Source organism: Idiotropiscis lumnitzeri, chromosome 13 (assembly GCF_059441095.1).
Source record: "Idiotropiscis lumnitzeri isolate Australia: NSW breed Sydney's pygmy pipehorse chromosome 13, RoL_Ilum_1.0, whole genome shotgun sequence".
NCBI lineage: Eukaryota > Metazoa > Chordata > Actinopteri > Syngnathiformes > Syngnathidae > Idiotropiscis > Idiotropiscis lumnitzeri.
The window spans coordinates 21,337,672-21,352,337 of record NC_142403.1 but is presented as its reverse complement, the minus strand read 5'-3'; the positions used below and the strand labels follow the sequence as shown (position 1 = coordinate 21,352,337).

General features: G+C 44.7%; 2 protein-coding genes across 2 annotated transcripts; both read left to right on the top strand.

The window, feature by feature from the left end:
* The first annotated feature begins 66 nt into the window (after positions 1-66).
* Positions 67-5,880, top strand: LOC148325118 (calreticulin-like). Its single transcript, XM_088314141.1, has 9 exons — positions 67-282; positions 1,567-1,668; positions 1,911-2,114; positions 2,381-2,475; positions 3,045-3,254; positions 4,439-4,552; positions 4,620-4,763; positions 4,841-4,933; positions 5,369-5,880. The coding sequence occupies exons 1-9, from the start codon at positions 171-173 to the stop codon at positions 5,528-5,530; spliced, it is 1,236 nt and encodes a 411-aa protein (XP_088170267.1). The 5' UTR covers positions 67-170; the 3' UTR covers positions 5,531-5,880.
* A 155-nt stretch (positions 5,881-6,035) lies between these two features.
* On the top strand, positions 6,036-12,614 carry LOC148325117 (lysine-specific demethylase RAD23B-like). Its single transcript, XM_088314139.1, has 10 exons — positions 6,036-6,816; positions 8,593-8,674; positions 8,774-8,853; positions 9,205-9,569; positions 9,924-9,970; positions 10,048-10,175; positions 10,448-10,586; positions 10,789-10,949; positions 11,043-11,228; positions 12,324-12,614. Exons 1-10 carry the CDS (start codon positions 6,748-6,750, stop codon positions 12,435-12,437), a joined length of 1,371 nt encoding a protein of 456 aa, XP_088170265.1. The 5' UTR covers positions 6,036-6,747; the 3' UTR covers positions 12,438-12,614.
* The last annotated feature ends 2,052 nt before the right edge of the window (positions 12,615-14,666 follow it).

Sequence of the window (14,666 nt, the reverse complement as noted above, 5' to 3'; positions counted from 1 at the left end):
GCGGTCTCCTGTGATTGGCCGAGCGCTTGACAAGACTCGGCCAATGAACGCGGGCCACAGGTGTGTCTTGTAATTTGTCTGTCAGTCACCTGACTGACTTTTATTCGCGTGTCGGTCGCCGGGCTGCAACGTCTCCAGGCCCAACTCAGCTCAACTAAACCGAGCAAGCGATGCCGCTGCCGGCCGCCGTCCTCGTTTCGCTCGTCGCGCTCGCGCTCGCCTGCTGCAGCCGCGCCAACGCCAACGCCAGCGTCTTCTTCAAGGAGCAGTTTCTCGACGGAGGTGCGGTATGGACGCGCTCAGCTGCACATTTTCTCGCTCTTTGGCCGCAAACTGCGCTTTTCTTTATATATATTTATTATGAGTTCGGCCACAAAACATTGACTTCAGGCCTTCAAATTTAAATTTAGCTGCACAAAAAATGTTGACAATTGACCAATCATATTGTTGGCTAATTTAGGCCATGATAATGATTGCTTTTCTCCCAAGAAAACTGAGGAAAAGGTGACATTAGACCACAAAATGTTAGATTTAAAAGTAAAGTTGCACACAAAAAAACAATGTCAGAGCACAAAAAGTTGTATTTGGGCACAAAATACTTGCTTCAAAAATGACACTTTGATATTTTACGATTTGAAATGGGTCCTTTGCTTTCCCAAAGCCCGTAAATTGCCACGTGAACTTTTTCAGCAATTCGGCCTCCATCCGCGACCTGGGCACCCTTCCGTCCTTTAATCATAAAAAGAATCGCCCGCCGTCGCCGATCATCTGCGTCCCTTTAAAACGCTTCCGTCCTTTCATTAAAAGAAAAAAACGTGCATGACGAGAGGCTAGCGGCAGATGTTTCATAATTCTTAAACATTACTTAATGCTCATTAGCTGGCCAATTTCCTATTCACATCCACTTACCGTAATTTCGGGACTACAGAACTCGCCTGATTAAAAGTCACCATAGCTAAATTTAGCCATAAAAACAAATTTGTAATTACCTCATGAATAGCCGTAGGTCTCCATGTTATCTCTTTTGTGGCTCTTACAAGGCAATAAAGGACAATTGCACTTCATTTTTTTGTAGGCTGAAGAACAAGCTTACACGTATTTTCTACCCTACAATTACAAGATGTAGGGAAGTCAACACGTCCAAATTAAAGTTATTACACAACAGCAAATTACATATCATCCCTGTCTCTCTCTTTCACTTTCTCTGGAGCACAACCGGTAGATGCTGATTCACCATGTTTGTGTTGAACTCTGGGCTCCACTAATTTCACGCGAGTCTACAGACCTAGCGACCTACTGCTTTCATGTCCAACCAGGTTTAGGGATTAGAGATTTATAGAGCAGAAATTTGAAATCTATTCCACAGCTGACTAGAAGCCAGCGTAACGCCTTTAGGACTGGTGTATTGTGTTTTTCGAGCTCTTTGTTGTGGTCAGAATCGAAACTGCAGCGTTCTGAACGACTTGTGGCTGGTTGATGCTGTTTTGAGCCAGAAGAACACAAGGAAAAATGAAATACAATCATCATATTTGGCCTTAAAATGGAATTAAAATTGACTCGTTTCAGACGGTTGGAGGAGCAGGTGGGTGGAGTCCAAGCACAAGGACGATTACGGCCAGTGGAAGCTGAGCGCTGGAAAGTTCTACGGTGACGCCGAGCTCGATCAAGGTGAGTCGAGAACGGTACATATTCTTTATCCTCTCTGAAACACGACTTTTTTTAAACACATCTTTGGGAGTCACTTTCAGTAGTAGAAGGACCGTCCGATTGTTGGCGTGATTTCTGTGTTTGGATGAAGTCCAATATTGCCGCGTGCTGTTTTTTGTGTGTTTTGATATATCGGGCTGGTCTGTTGTTCTGCGTCGTCATCTCTCGTCTTTCGTGCCTTCCTTCGCTTTTCCCGTTTGCAGGCGCGCAGACCAGCGAGGATGCGCGCTTCTACGCGCTGTCGGCGCGCTTGCGGCCCTTCAGCAACGAAGGCAAAGTCCTGGTGATCCAGTTCAGCGTCAAGCACCAGCAAGGGCTCGACTGCGGCGGAGGCTACGTCAAAATCTTCGACGGCCAACTCCAGCAGGCCCACATGAACGCCCGCTCGCCTTTCTACATCATGTTTGGTCAGAAAATCATGCTTGGCACTCTCTTCAAACCGCAACCTCGGTCTGGCTAAAAGAACCCAGTTTGAAGTCCCAAACTTGCCTTGGCCCAAGTTTGAAATTTTAAAGCTCAAATCCATTTTTTCCAAACCATAATTTGAAGCCCTAACCTGTATTATGTTTAAAGCTCGTGCAGAATTAGCTTGGCTTCAGGTGAATCTTTTTCTTTTTTCTTTTTTTGTCACTCGAACTTAGCCTTGATTGTCGTCATTTGTGTTCGGACGCAGGTCCGGACATCTGCGGCTCGGCCAACAAGAAAGTTCACGTCATCCTCAACTACAAGGGACAAGAACATCCCATTAAGAAACATATCAAGTGCAAGGTCAGCAAAAAGATGGATACTTTTTTTTCCGTTACATTTTTAAATGATCTGCTTTTTTTTTTCTCGAGAAAAAAAATGTGGCTTTATTTTTCTGGTGAAAAGTGTGACTGTTCTTTGGTCACCTTTGCAGGATTCTTTCCCTTTCCCTTCTGGAAAAGAAAAAGTCAACAATATTTGAAAAAGACATTTTAACAATTTTCTTGAAGAAAAAAAATGCCACCTCATGGAAAAAATTCCAACTTTTCCTATAAAAATGCAGCTATTCTAATTGCATATTTAGTAAAATTTTGAAAGATTATGAAAAATGACTGCTTTTTCTCCTAAAAAAAACCCAAAACAACAAAAGAAATCCCCCCAAAAAAACACCTCAAGACTGCCTCAGAAAAAAAAATTAAAAATGCTAACTTGCAAAAAATGAGGACGTCTTTGGGGAAAAATTCAGACTTTTTCCTTCAAACAGTTCAGGGTGACTTTTTTCAATGAAAAATGTGTGTATTGTCTGAAACCTTCCAATCGCCCGCGCCCCCCGCCATCCGGCCTGTCCCTCAAGTCGTGCTTGTCTCCGTCAGGACGACGAGCTGAGCCACGTGTACACGCTGGTGCTGCGTCCGGACCAAACGTACGAGGTGAAGATCGACAACCGGGAAGTGGCGTCGGGCTCACTGGAGGACGACTGGGACCTGCTGCCCCCCAAGACCATCAAAGACCCGCTAGCCAGCAAGCCCGCCGACTGGGACGACCGGCCCACCATCAACGACCCCGACGACACCAAGCCCGAGGTGAGCGCGGCGCTCGCCACCTGTCGCACGTGCCACGTCGTCAATGGCGCGCCTTTCGTCTAACTGCTCGAAATCCTTTCTTCCCGTTCTGTAATATTGCCCGACGTTTTTTTTTTTTTTCTCCAAACGTCTTTGGAAGCCGAATCAGTCTTTGCCTTCACTTCACTTTCTGACTTTATTTGACAAACTCTAAAGTGAAGAGAGGCCAAGATTGGGTTTATGTGAACCAACTTCCGTCTTCAGTTAGAAGACGAGCAGCAGCATTTTGCAGTTGGCGACGTGTGAATGAATGCAAGTTGCGCGACAAGAATAACGAGTCAACTTAGAACAAGTCCAACAGCTTCTCATTACGGGAAAAACATTGTCGTTTCCTGCATGGTTACTTACATAACGGCTAACGTTGCATTTTGTTCGCTGTCTAGTCCGGGGGGGGGGTGTTCACACCGTTGCACTCATTCGCTGCCATTTGTTAATTAATTAAAAAAAAAAAAAAAGTTTCTTGCCAATTGGTGGCCACAACTATTTGGGATTAGGAAGGCTAAGGATGGCCGAGTGGTCTAAGGCGCTGCGTTCCGGACCCAGTCTCCCCAGGAGGCCTGGGTTCGAATCTCGAATTTCCCCATTGTGGGACTAATAAAGGCATTATTATTATTAAAAATACAGATTATCAATATTGCCATCATTACAGAAGCATAATCTCAGAATGAAAATTGTAGACATGGTTGAGCGCCGTTTGCTGGTTTATTTAGTGGTTGTATGCAAACTGTTTTTGTGCAAATGTAAAAAAAAAAAACCACCACATTTCCCGAAAAATTGTGCTTTTATTTTGAAAAAATTCTGACTTTTGACTGGATATGTTCCACCGACGTTGCCCAAGCGTTGCCATGGCGACCAGGACGGTCAAAAATCGATTCCTATTTCAGTGGGCATCTGATGTCAATTCCACATCAAATAAGTGATTTGATGAAGAATTGACATCAAATTCCAACATATGAAAACGGAGGTCGGAGGTGTTGAAGTTTGTACATTTGGACTGTTTTTCCCGCCGCTGTCTGCATTGATACCTTTCACGCACAACAGCGACACAAGAAAAAGTAGCGCAAAATTCAGACAGGACGGCACAAAAGTACCTCGTGACTCCTCCTCACTTGAAAGTATGAAATTTTAATTTTTTTCTTTTTCAGGACTGGGACCAGCCCGAAATCATCCCGGACCCCAAACACCGCAAACCCAGCGACTGGCGAGAGGACATAGACGGCATGTGGTCACGTCGCATGATGGCCAACCCTGACTACAAGGTGCGTCCGTAACGGACGCGTGTCGATGCGTCCTCGCCGCCTCATTTCACTCTTTTGTGGCTCGCAGGGCGACTGGATGCCCAAGCAGATCGAAAACCCCAAATACAAAGGCTTGTGGGTCCATCCCAAAATCGCCAACCCGGAGTACGTTTACGACGCCGACATGTACAAGTTCCACGACATCGGCGTGCTGGGCTTGGACTTGTGGCAGGTGAACGGCAACAGACAGACGGCGTCCGTTCCGCGCACAGATGGCGTGCTCAACGGTGTGTCTGTCGCCCCCTTCAGATGAAGTCCGGAACCATCTTTGACAACTTCCTCATCACCGACGACGTCCAGGAAGCCGAAGAGTTTGCCCGGCAGACTTGGGGACTCACGCGGGTAAGGCCGCACGACCGTTCCTTGTCGACGCCGCAGACTGCATGGAGTCGTGCGAGCGAACTTCACTGTTTGCATCGAGCGTTCGCAATACAACAACTCAGCATTTTGAATCGTGACTTAGGGTCACATTTGGCGGCTAATTTTTCTCTGGTCTTTGCTTTCAATTCATTGCTGACGCTTCTGTCAACATGATGCAGACAAATATTTGTGAGACATTCCTTCGAAGCAGAGCTGGTCTCACATGTTTTCTGGCTTGGGTCATGTGATATTCACAAGCTGAGCCCGCCCGGCACTGCAATGTCATTTTCAGTCGACCCGCAGAACATTTTATTGTGAAGAAAATGTTTGACTGAACTTTTTTTTTTTTTTTTGCCTGGACTTTTGCGGACTATTTTTGGTGGTTGTAAGCTGTTGGTTGCCTTTTGTGCTCACCAGGCCGCCGAGAAGAAGATGAAGGAGGATCAAGATGAGGTGGAGAGGAAGAAGTGGGAGGAGGAGGAGAAGGACATGAAGGACAAAGATGACTTTGACTTGGATTATGATGACAAAGTCGCTGATGAAAAAAAAGCACAGCCAATTGAACACATTGAATTGTAGTCCTGCGTTGGGGTGGGGGAGTTGAGTTCGTTTTAACCGCCGGTTGCCCAAAATGCACACTCAACGCAATTTGTACGGCAGCACCACTTGGACAAAATACAGGAAAACACCATCGGGTCTCAAAGTCCCATGCGCAATTTGAATAGAAAGTTGGCGATGAAATATGTTCGTCCAAGGCCCGATGTGATGATCATCTTGCGGATTGGGGGGGGGGAAACAAGGCGGTGTGGGGCCCATTCAACAATTCTTTCCGTTGTATTTCATATTTTGAGGTATAATGTAAATTTCCTCCAAAGATGGTGGCAATGGCAGATTAAATTCTGTTGGCGCATGTCAAAAGTTTGCATGTCCTCCCCGTGCCTGCGTGGCTTTCTTCCGACATGCATGGTGGGTCGTTTGGACACCCTGAATTACCCCTCGCGTTTGTGAGTGCAAGTGGGGGTTTGTCTTTATGTGTCCTGCCATCGGTTGGCAACCAGACCAGGGTGTAGCCCCGCCTACTGCCCGAAGACGGCCGGGTTGGGCTTCAGCACCCCGCGACCCACGTGACAGAAGCGGCCCAGATGATGGATAGAATAAAAGTGCCACTGCCACTTACTGTCGCGGATGTGCAGTTACACTTGGCTATAAAATTGTCACATGCGCCTCCATGGCATAGCTTTGCGCCCCACTATTTGAGAAAAACTGATCTTGTGGTAACTCAACTTTTAGAGTTGTATGATGATCAACAAACGGATTCCTCTTCCTCAAAGTGACAAAATGTGGTTGAAATGTCTGAACCCATTTAGAAAAAGGGCTGTGCTGGTATTGAACCACAACCACTTGCCCACAGACGTTAACGTGCCTGGGAAAAGCGGGGGTGTTAAAACGCTAAACTCTGCCGCAGGCAGGTTTTGTGACGTCTAGAGTCTAGACTGCCAGGGGCAGTGCTGTCGATTTATCGTCAGCACTCTCGTCGGGTTTGCTTATTTCCCACTGTACATGAAGGCAACACGGTACTGCAATACTCTCACTGGGTTGCTAGAGGGCGCCCTTGTGCCACCGACCAGCTTCCATTGAGTTAGACAGCTGAGTCACTCACTGAGTGTACTTCAACGAGGACTCGAGTCTTCAGCAGTCTGAGTGGCGAACGCAGAACGAATGTGAAGTGCGAGAGGAGTTATTTGTGCTCCCACCCCGCACCCTCGTGTGTATTTTGAGTTCTGGCGGCTGGCAGGATGCTGACAGTAACGCTGAGGACGCTCCAGCAGCAGACATTTCAAATTCACATCGACGCCGAGGAGACGGTGAGTCCAAGTTGCTCGAGGTAAACACATCGGCGGCCAGGAGCGAACCGAGATGCCAGCGGACCGGCGGGCTAGCTTGTAGCCTAGCCTAGCCTAGCCTAGCTTCGTCTTGCCGCGCGGTTGTTTGTATTGACGGTATCAGGTCAGAAACGCTCTTGAAATATTTAATTTAGTTAAAATGACAATTAGTTTGTGAAGGGGGAGCACACTAGCTGACGTGTTTGCGGGACCTCAGTTCACCTGCGCGCGGAGAAGTAACCTCAAATGAAGCTAGCTCAAGTCACAGCGGTACATGCGTCTTTTCCCTTCAAAGTAAAAAAATAATAGCGTCCAAAATGGCACCACGATGTTTGGTCAAGCTGTTAATGGCAATTGTGTGTCACGAAAGTTATAACATCGCCATCCAACCTTTGTAATGTTTTTTTAAACAGCTTTAAAAGCGAAAACAGAGTCGCGCTCGGTTGTACTCTGAAGAGCATATAAGGGAAGTGTTGCTCTGGATGTTGTTTTCTTTTTGCACTCGTCTCGGTGTCACCGAATGACTCTGCAATATTCCTCATTGTTTGTGTGTCGAAAAGCCTTCAGATTTCCGTTAAAAAACACATTTGACGACCTCCAACTGGACTTTTGTGTGTTACTCTCCTACTTATTGTAATCGTAAAAACCCCAGTAGGCTTAAAAAACAACGTACAGCGAACACTAGACTCACTTGTGTACTTACAAGTGAAGATGAGCTGCAATAATCAACTTAAAAACTGCTAGCAAGTGGGGAGAGTCTAATTTGTAGCAAGTCAAAAGTATCAACATAATCCACAGCAATGTTGCTGCAGCAATACGAATGCTGCTTAAAATAGTCGAACAGAAGAAACAAGAACATGTGTCCATCTTTCATGACAACAATCTTGTTGAATGAGCTTCATTTGTGGTTGGAAGGAGGCATTTTTATAGAAAACTGACTTTTAAATGTTTGGGCACAATTTGGTACCCGGGCGAAATTTACCTGACTTAATGCACCGCTTAATAGCACCAACTTTCATATCACAAGTAGACAAAAATACGATTTGATAGGTCGCAACTGTGTCAGCTACGTCTTGTGGAGCAGTTCACAATAATCAACATGTATCTAAGTTGAATCTAAATCATCATACTCACCCAAAACGTTGATGATCAAATATTGGAATGTGTGCAGATCACTATAAACATGATTTGCTCTTGGGATGTGATAGTTAATTGATGACTAATCTGTTATCAATTTAATTGACCACTATTTTGGTAATCGGTTAATCAAGTAGAGACTTGCAATTGTCAAAGTCTTCAATTTCAGCCGGTGTCTGATTTCTGACTTCTTTCATGGAAAAGCAATCATTTCCTTTTACTTTGGAAACCAATGATCAACATTTTTGCCCACAAATGTTTCAATCCATTTATGTTTGTGTTATTTTATACTGTCACATAGAAATAATGTTGTTTTCTAATGAAGGGATAGAAATTAAATACATTTATATTCACGGAACATAACAGAGCCGCCTTTGAATTTGCCAATTACAAGAAATCTATAAGAAATATGCTGCATCTGGAATATTTGATCTTCACATTTTTTCCCAATGAAAACGCGTCACTGAAGGCGCCTGAAACATTTTTAAATTGTGTGAAATAGCGTCGTTTGTCTCATTGACATGCATGAATGGGATAAATGACCAGGCGGCCGTTTGCTGTGTCAAGCGGTGTCTTGAATTGTCAACGTTTCTGACTGAAACGTTGTTTTGTGCGTGTCAGGTCAAAGTGTTGAAGGAGAGAATCGCGGAGGAGCGAGGAAAAGATGCGTTTCCCGCTGCAGGGCAAAAACTCATCTACGCAGGTGACGGACAGATGCCGCTCATCAAAATGACAAATTTTGTTTAAAGAAAAAACATGAAAAAGACGCTGCGCTACTCATGTCACATTTCCTCTGCGCCAGGCAAAATCTTAAACGATGACACGGCACTGAAAGAATACAACATCAGCGAGAAGAACTTTGTTGTTCTCATGGTGGCAAAGGTCAGTGTCAATTTTTTGTATTTTATTTTGAAGGGATTTAAAGCAAATTTTCATGAGGATGACTTTATTACAAAATCTGACAAATACAAAACACAAATGTGTGAGCAGTTTTGACTTTAATTTAGTTGGCATCAGAGAGGATGGATGGAAATTCCCTGAATGAATCGAATTCGACTTCCACGAGTGCAATATTAATCATAATCATGTTTAGTTTAGTGCTGGCACAGGCAACTTATTTTTTCACACGCAGAACAAGTAAATGCGGTTTAGTTCCCCTTTAGATACCTTTGACAATTATGATTTTGTCATCTCGCGTATTTCCAAACATTTGACCTTTTTTTTTTTTTGTAGCCCAAAGCAACATCCGTACCTCAACCCCCCCCAAATTCGACTCCCCAATCGGCGCCGCCGCCCTCTTCCTCCTCGACGTCAGAACCGGCATCCTCATCTTCATCCTCGCCCTCCTCAACCGTGTGCGTCCCTACACACGAAGACCCCGGCGCCACGTCGTCTGAAGCGCCGCCACCACCTCCGCCGCCCGCCCCAGAGAACACCCCCACCACTTCTCCTGAAGATGCGTCTCCCTCATCAGCTGCCGCCAAAGATCCCCCTGATGCCGGAACCCCCCCGACGGTCACGACGGACACGGAGAAGCCTGGCGACTCGCCGACGGAGGAAGCGGGAAGTCGAGCCTTCGTCCATTCGTCAGCTTCCAGGTGAACGCAAGATGCAGGAAATGGACATTTTTGCCGATAATATCACTGTGAGGAAACGGGCTTGCTTCAAGCTGTTTACTCGTCACGTCCGGTGTACTGTCAAACTGACACATTAAGCAAAATATTAGTAAAAAAAAAAAAAACGCAATTCACACAGAAAAAACGTTCTGTCAGCTATGCATATCGGTATCGGTGGACTGGTATCGGCAGCATTTGCGAGTACCCGATAATGGTAATTAAGGCGGGTATTGAATACCACGTATCGTATCGGTATTTACGTATCGCTGATATTTTCAATGTTTCTTAGTTTTCTTTCCAATTCGCTCGACAAATGTGTTGGTTTGTGTTTGTCAGCCTGGCGGACGAGCTGGGCCTACTGGAGGAGGCGGCATCCATTCTCGGTAAGAAGGCGACTAATTCGTGAATTGAAGGCGTGGGGAAACAAAATGTCCGACGTCTCTTCCTCCCCGCTTGGCAGTGACGGGCCAGGCCTACGAGAATCTGGTGTCGGAGATCATGTCCATGGGCTACGAGCGCCAGGCGGTGGTGTCGGCGCTGCGGGCCAGCTACAACAACCCCGACCGCGCCGTCGAGTATTTACTCACCGTGAGCGCGTCAAATTGAAAAACGTTCCATTTTCGCATGTCATTAACATTTCCAAAGAGGTTCAAACAATTAAGAAATAAACGAATGGTAGGAGCAGACACGGTGGCCGACGGTTGGCACGATGGCCTCGTAACTGCCCAGGTTGTCCTCATGTAATGTTTATTTTGCTATTATTTAATTTATAAAAAAAAAAAAAAAATCAATGAACCGATTATTTTGAATGAAAATGTCAATGAAAAAAATGCTAACTGCGTTTTGTATTTATGGCGGAGGGTCTCCCTGCTGCCGGGGCCGGCGACATGCCAGCTCTCGGGGACTCACCAACAGACCCCCCCGCTGCTCTGGCCCCCGCTATGCAGACGACGACGACGACGACGACGACGACGACGACGGCGGCGGCGGATGCCAACCGTAAGTGCAAAACAAGAACGGAAACCATTTTGCGCGCAGATGTCTCATAGTTTTGGACTTGGACGCGCTTGTGTCTCATGTATTTGCAACATTCTGTCATAAAGATCGCAAAGGCTTTTCATGCCACTCATGAAGACATCTCAGTGGCGCCTTGACTTCTAAGTTGACCGTGTTCTGTCACGTGTCTTTCTTCACTTTTTAGGCCCGTCGCCAGGTAGCGTGGCACCGTCGGCGCGGAACCCTCTGGAGTTCTTGAGGAACCAGCCTCAGTTCCAGCAGATGCGTCAGATCATCCAGCAGAACCCGGCCCTGCTGCCTGCCCTGCTGCAGCAGCTGGGCCGAGACAACCCGCAGCTCCTGCAGGTGAGGGGGGGGGGGGACCTGATCATCGACGCCCCCGCCTGCCCCCTCAACAGGCTCGCCATATCTGACGCTTTGCCGTTTGTTGTCACACAGCAAATCACGCAGCACCAGGAACGATTTGTTCAAATGCTCAACGAGCCTCAAGGTGGCGGCGGCGGTGATGGCGGCGACAACGGAGGAGGAGGAGGAGGGGGCGGGGATGCCCGCGGCGAACCGCGGGCACCGTCCCGTGCCAACTACATCCAGGTCACACCGCAGGAGAAGGAGGCCATCGAGAGGGTTAGTAAAGCTTCTGTTGCCTGCATAAAGGAATCGGACAAAAAGATTAGGACACAGGAAGGTCAATTAAAAAGTTCCAACCGGTGCCTGCATCTCAAACTGACAAAGATTCCCAGAGACACACTGTGTACCAAAATAAAACTGAAACAAAACAACAAAATTAAAAGCTCAGACTGGCGCCCAAAATTCTCATGCCAAAATTGACACTTCTCAAAACCTCTGGTGGCCACTTTCATTAGCATGATTCAAAAAAATGTGGCAGTAGTAATGCGCCAAAAGTATTTGCCAAAAAGTCAGAAGAACAAACGGAAGAAGTAGTAGTAGTTAAGCATGTGCCAATAAAAGATTTTGCAAAAATATTGCAGTCTCACCGTCTTCGAATGACAGCTTTCAAATCACCTTTGTTGAAGTCAAATCACAACCGCTTTTATTTTTCATCAATTTTTGGAATATTTGGCACAGAAACGTGCAAGGTGTTAGGTTCAAATTGATAATTGTCAACATTTTCTTCTTCGTGTCTCCCAGCACTGTGAGCTGTTTTTAGGACACACCCGTGGGCTACTCTGCTGGCACCATTTTTTTGGTTTAGTTTTTTTCGGACAATGCACATGAATCAAAAGCACTAAAGATATCCTTGTTTGCACGCTGTGTCATTCGTCTTTGGGATGCATTTTCCATTACCCCCAAAAATTGCGTACTGAGGTTCGGCATCGCTGCATGAGGCTACGGAAACCGTAAACATTGAATATTGTCTCTTTTTTTTGTATTCTCGGAAAAACGTTTTCTTTTTACTGAAGCGGATCGAGTTAATTAAACTTTTTTTCTCTTTTGAAAAGACTAAGTTAGGATGTGAATGTGTTATTTTGCCTCAAACCAGATGAGAAAAAGCATTTGATTTTGCCATTAAAATGATTCTTGCCACTTTAGTCTCCGTAAATACAAATATTTTGTCATGAAAACACTATTTGGTCAGAAAAGGCGACGTTAGGCTGGAAAATGTGACATTTGGTCCTGGTCAGTGTCCGCTTTTGTCCGACCTCATTTTTTGGTACAAAAGCGTATCTGCAAACTTCAGTGCGTTTGTTTTTGTTTCAGTTAAAAGCGCTGGGCTTCCCCGAGGGTTTGGTCATCCAAGCGTATTTCGCCTGCGAAAAGAACGAAAACTTGGCCGCCAACTTCCTGCTGCAACAAGCCTGGGATGACGAGTAGTTTTTGATTTGGTTTGCCCCCCCCATCCGCTCGTCGCATGTCAGGACCATGTACGATGAAAGCGCTGTCGTTCGCCTTGGCACTCCATCAGTCTTTGGTCAGTTTTTGTGCGTGCAGGAGCAGTGTTGCGATGGATTGATTGATTCAAATGTTGAATAAACATCACCTCTCATGGTTTCCTTTTCCAAGCTCTTTTGTCATCCACAGTTGCACTGTTCAGACGTTGTCAGTTCCGAGATTTGAATGAAGCGGAATTAGTTTTTTCTTTTTTTATTCTTTATTGGGTCCACAAATATAAGCTTCAATTTCTGCTCCACGTTACAAAGACTCCATTTGGACCGCATGCAAATGAAGAAAAGAAATATTCTTCCTTTGGTGACAAAATCCTAATTTTAGTGGAATAAGATCTATTTTTTCAAAGATTTTGAGGAAATACCAGATATTGTAATCTGTTGAGACTAATCGAACAGTTAGTCGGATTTTGTCACCAAAAAAATAGCATAATGAAAATAGTCACTTTTGTTTTTTAGCTCGTTAATGGTATGAGAATTAAAGTCCAATTTAAACATATCCAAATATGTACATAACTTTTTTCAATTAAAAAGTTGTAATATTGTTATGAATTGTTGAGATTTTTTCCAAGAAAATCATTTACACTATTTTGTCTATCACCATTTAGTCATTTATTTCAAGAAAACTTTCAAATACTTTTACTCTAAGTTTTGATTTAAAAAAATGATTTAACATGAATAATTTGCATCTTATTTTGAGATAAGGTAGCTTTTTCCTGATTAAGAAAGGTGCATAAAAATGGAATTCATCTGACATAAGTTTGTACAAAGTCAAGTCATTTTTTTTCTTTGAATGGGAGAGTAATATTCCATGATTATAGTCAGAAAAATGGCACTGCACAAACACTTTTTTCTTGACTTTGTGCGAATGCCTTTTCATCTCACTCTTTTGCCTCCATTTGAATCATCACTGAAAAAAACTAAACCAATCACAGCCTTTCATGCGCGTCTCTCTCTCTTTCCCAGCATTCTTCCCTTTAATGAGTGAGACAAAGTGTATGATGGTTTGTTTCTATCTTGTCATTTTGAGTTGTGCACATTTGGTTGATTTGTTCTTGTTGATGATGGCCTGACGGCCGTCTTCTTTATTGTCAAATCAATAAATGCAGCGCTGGCTTCAGTGTACTTTTCTTGTCATGTAATTCTCCACACCGCTTATCCTGTACAGCAGGCATCACCAAATGGCGGAACCGGACCGCGGGATGGTTCGGACCGGACCCATGGCCAATCTATGATGATTTTTTTTCAGGGCGCATTCGCAAACGTTGGCGCTGCAATTCTAGTAAATACGGAAAAGGCGTCACTGATTTGAGCCAATCAAATCTTTTGTTTACGATCCACTGCCAATTGCGCAGCCGACCGGAAGAAAGTGCTGCTGACAGTATGCCTTGCTAAAAATGTTGCGAGGTCGATGCGTCTTGTTTTAAATGGATGGATGGAGAAATTTAGTTTGGTTCTGGCTGCAGCCAATTCAAAACCAGTGTGCATCATATGCTCCGAAACCGTCGCAACATTGCGAAGCGCCACTACGAAACAAAGCACCGCCCTTTTGTGCAAAGTTATCCGCTGACGTTTGAGGTGAGCGCACGCAAAAAACATCGAACTTCGAGTGCAGTACAACAGATTTTTACATTTTCGTTTCCATCCCAGCGGCATGCAAACGCGAATATTCAGTAAAAGTATCATGGATTTTGGGGAAACATCAAAAACAGTTCAAGTGATGGGGAAGTTGTGAAGGAGTCCTTAAATGTGGTTGCACAAACATTTTTTATCGGAAAACACAAAGCCCAGATGTGTGAAATAATCGACCAAATCCCAATGGCCCTGACTCCGTTCCAACCCAGATTTAAGTCACTGGCAGGGCAGTCACAAACTCATTTTTCTCATTAAGAGAAGTTAAAACAATATTCAAAAGAAAAAGTGGTGTCAAAGCTCATTTTGAATTCGTTTTTCATGAGGACAGCCATTTTTATTGATTGTGTACTGAACATGTTGACCTAGTTTACTTGGATAATTAGGCTTTCTGGTTTTTTTAGCCTGATAACTCTTTGATTTAAAAAAAAAAAAAGGTAAAAGATGTTAACTCAATGCTTAGCACTCGATATAGTTCTGCAGGCGATATTGAACTTTTTTTTTTCTGGAAGTGGCACCCTTAAGT